The sequence below is a fragment of the Cetorhinus maximus genome, chromosome 3, assembly GCF_964194155.1.
Source record: "Cetorhinus maximus chromosome 3, sCetMax3.hap1.1, whole genome shotgun sequence".
Taxonomy (NCBI): Eukaryota; Metazoa; Chordata; class Chondrichthyes; order Lamniformes; family Cetorhinidae; genus Cetorhinus; species Cetorhinus maximus.
This window is the reverse complement of record NC_135881.1, coordinates 133,312,274-133,315,639: the sequence shown is the minus strand read 5'-3', so window position 1 is coordinate 133,315,639 and position 3,366 is coordinate 133,312,274. Positions and strand designations below refer to the sequence as shown.

At 43.5% G+C, this 3,366-nt stretch overlaps 1 protein-coding gene across 1 annotated transcript; it reads left to right on the top strand.

The window, feature by feature from the left end:
* The first annotated feature begins 717 nt into the window (after positions 1-717).
* hoxa11b (homeobox A11b) lies at positions 718-2,827 on the top strand. Its single transcript, XM_078535212.1, has 2 exons — positions 718-1,374; positions 2,595-2,827. Exons 1-2 carry the CDS (start codon positions 726-728, stop codon positions 2,825-2,827), a joined length of 882 nt encoding a protein of 293 aa, XP_078391338.1. The 5' UTR covers positions 718-725.
* The last annotated feature ends 539 nt before the right edge of the window (positions 2,828-3,366 follow it).

Sequence of the window (3,366 nt, the reverse complement as noted above, 5' to 3'; positions counted from 1 at the left end):
TCCCCATGCCTCTGTGTGGTCTATGGATCATTGTCTGCTCTCATCTTCTTTCACAGAAGATAGGGAGAGTATTTTGCATAAAGCATGATTTAGCCATTTAAAGGTTGCACGCTCACCGTTATACACTTCGGTAAGATTTCTAATAGAGCCTTAGTCTTTATTCATGAGTGATTTCTCAAATTCTGTGCAGGCGAACTGTGGATATTTCTTTCATTAAAATGGCAAGGACGAGAAAACAAGAGGGAATTATTTGCACATTAAAAAAACGCCGAACGATATTCCGGCAGAACCAATATATGTGAAATAGGTCAACAACCGCTCTTTCTGGGAAATAGACAGTTTTTGCTACATTTCCCCTGCGGAAATCGTTACGTGTTTTTTCCACGTCCACCCTCGCTTCTAATCAGCTTATTGGAGCGACGTGAAGTAAATGTGCCAAATGCGTCTCTGGTGTGAAGGCTGAACACCTTCACAGTATTATTCGAGCTTTCATTTCCCTCTTTAGAAATGTGCAGAGCTTAGATGTAAAGAGCTTTGCGCTCCTGGTGCGAGGGGGGAATCCAAAGTGATGCATGTCAATTTCTCCAGGCATCTGGTCACATGACTAGCTTGTCCCTGCGATGTATGGAGATACATTTCCACGTCAGCTTACGTTTCCAAATTTTTACTCCGCGGATCAGCTTCAAAGAGGCAGCAGCATCTAAGGACCATGTTTAGCTGTGCGAATGCAAGCTATTCTTGCGCTAGGGGACCCCAAGCAAGCGATGATGGATTTTGATGAGCGGGTTTCTTGTGGCTCTAATCTTTATTTGCCTAGCTGCACCTATTATGTCTCGGGTCCGGATTTCTCCAGCCTGCCTTCTTTTTTACCCCAAACACCGGCTTCTCGCCCCATGACATACTCCTACTCGTCCAATATCCCCCAGGTTCAACCTGTGCGAGAAGTTACCTTCAGAGACTATGCCATCGATCCTTCCAATAAGTGGCATCACAGGGGCAATCTGCCCCACTGCTATTCCGCAGAGGAGCTGATGCACAGAGAATGCCTGCCTGCCAGCACCATGGGCGAGATGTTAATGAAAAATAGCGCTAGCGTTTACCACCCCAGCTCCAACGCGTCTTCCAGCTTCTACAACCCGGTGGGCAGGAACGGGGTCCTGCCGCAAGGATTTGATCAGTTTTTCGAGACTGCCTACGGTTCCAGTGAGAATCAGCAGTCGGAGTACTGCGGGGAGAAGAGCCCAGATAAAGTGCCGTCTGCGGCAACCTCAAGTTCGGAGACTTCCAGGGTGTCCGCGGAGAAAGAGACGAGCCCCGGGAGCAGCAGCCCGGAGTCCTCTTCCGGCAACAATGAAGAGAAAAGCAGCAACTCCAGTAGGTAGAGTCAGTGCCCACTCTTGTGAGAGAAAGTTTTGCGATCTCGCGCGCTGCTGTTAAAATTTTTATGTGCTGTTTTATAAGCATATAAGGGGGTTTATGGATGGCCTGTAATTTCCCAACAAAACTTTTTTATATAAATGACAGGATCACGTGTTCAGCTCTGAAATTGGCCGTGAAATAACTCCAGCCAATCGCTGCATTAAAATACTTCCACCAGCACCTCAAAAAGTGAGATTGGGGTTAAAAATCTGATCACTTATGTGCTTAGGTGCAAAATTTTGAAAATTGGCTTTTGGCGGCTTGCGATCTTTGCGTGTATTAATACAGCTCAACATTTCTATAAAACACACGTGTTGACACAAAAACTCTATTTATAGGTTGTATTCAGTTCCATAAGTAACCGCTTTAAAACATAATGTGGCAAAATGACATTTTTAACAGCTGTATAAATGCTGCAATACCTCCAGCATAGAGCTTTCCATCATAAAAACTTATTTCAGGGCCGGGTGACCGTATTTTATTTAATAATCACATTTTATAGCTGGACGTCTGATCGACGCAGCCTTAATGCTGTAATATTACTTCTGAAGACTGCTCCATGTTGAGTTTTGCAACGCGGAATGACTATAGAATTAAGTCCCCTCCCTTAAGGAACTGATCTGTGCTCCCCAGCATTTTTTAAAAAGACACTTCAAGTTTCCCATTCCCCAGCCCTTTTTTACTTTGAACTCCTCAGGTAAAATAAAACTTATTTTTTAACCCTCTTTCGTTTCATCCATTTTCTGCCTTTAATGCACACATGGTGGAACTGTTCACCTTTCAAAATCATTTCTCTTTTTAAAAAAAAAAATATGTAGCTAGCCCCTGGCTACGGGAAGCTCATCTGTAACTTTGAAGTATATCGTTGAAATGAGAGTACTCCAGCTTCAATTTAACATTAGAGTCAGTGCCCGATCGAGGCAGCCATCTTTTATTCCAAAGGCTAGGCAAAATATGAAAGAAAAGAAAATGCTTTAGCGAACAATTCTGTACTCCGGGCACCCCCTGGAAAAAAACTGTTGCGTGAAAATCAGGAGCTATGGAGAATTACCCCCCCCACCACCCCTCTCCCCACCCCTGTGAATGCGTTCACAGCAAAGCGTGTATTAACGCATGAAAAGATTATGTTCCTCTCACTCACAATCAAAGTTTAACGCACTGTTTACCTGTTACAGGTGGCCAGCGTACACGCAAAAAGAGGTGCCCCTACACCAAGTACCAGATCAGGGAGCTGGAGAGAGAATTTTTTTTCAGTGTTTATATCAACAAAGAGAAGCGGCTGCAACTTTCCCGGATGCTCAACTTAACCGACCGGCAAGTTAAAATTTGGTTTCAAAACAGGAGGATGAAGGAAAAGAAGTTAAACAGGGACCGCCTTCAATATTACACCACGAATCCATTGCTTTGAGATTAGACTTAGATTCCAAAGAGGCATTTCTCCTTCCTAACTTCGCCTTCAACGAAGAAAGCGACCAGGGCAGAATGCAGAGGTAAAATAAAACTCAAGTTCGAGTTTGGGAGCAGACACTTTGGTACAGTTTTGACAGGCCGGACAACTTTGCAAAACTAATTGGGACGTCTAGTTTCAACTTTAAAAACTAACTGGAATTAATGTTCATCGTTTGTTTCACACACACACACATACACATACACACATATACACACATGCACATATACACATACACACATATACACATACTATTATATTCTCACTTGTGGGATCTACATGCTTTGTACAAAGGGCGTCTCGAGAGATTATTGTTGAGATGCCAAGGTGAATGCTTGGATTTAGTTCAGAGAAACAGATTTGTCTTAATTCGAAGAAGAACGCAGCTTCTATATGAAAACGGACCTGTGTATGGGAGCCCTAGGAGAACGAGTTGACTGTTGTGGACCAGCTGCAATATAAAAACAAAGTAATAAAACGTGCGCATGCTTTAGATTAGG

Excerpts from the sequence above, each read along its gene's own strand:
- hoxa11b (XM_078535212.1), top strand. The coding sequence starts at position 726 with ATGCAAGCTATTCTTGCGCTAGGGGACCCCAAGCAAGCGATGATGGAT. Across the intron at positions 1,375-2,594 it reads AGAGAAAAGCAGCAACTCCA|GTGGCCAGCGTACACGCAAA; the intron begins GTAGGTAGAGTC and ends TACCTGTTACAG.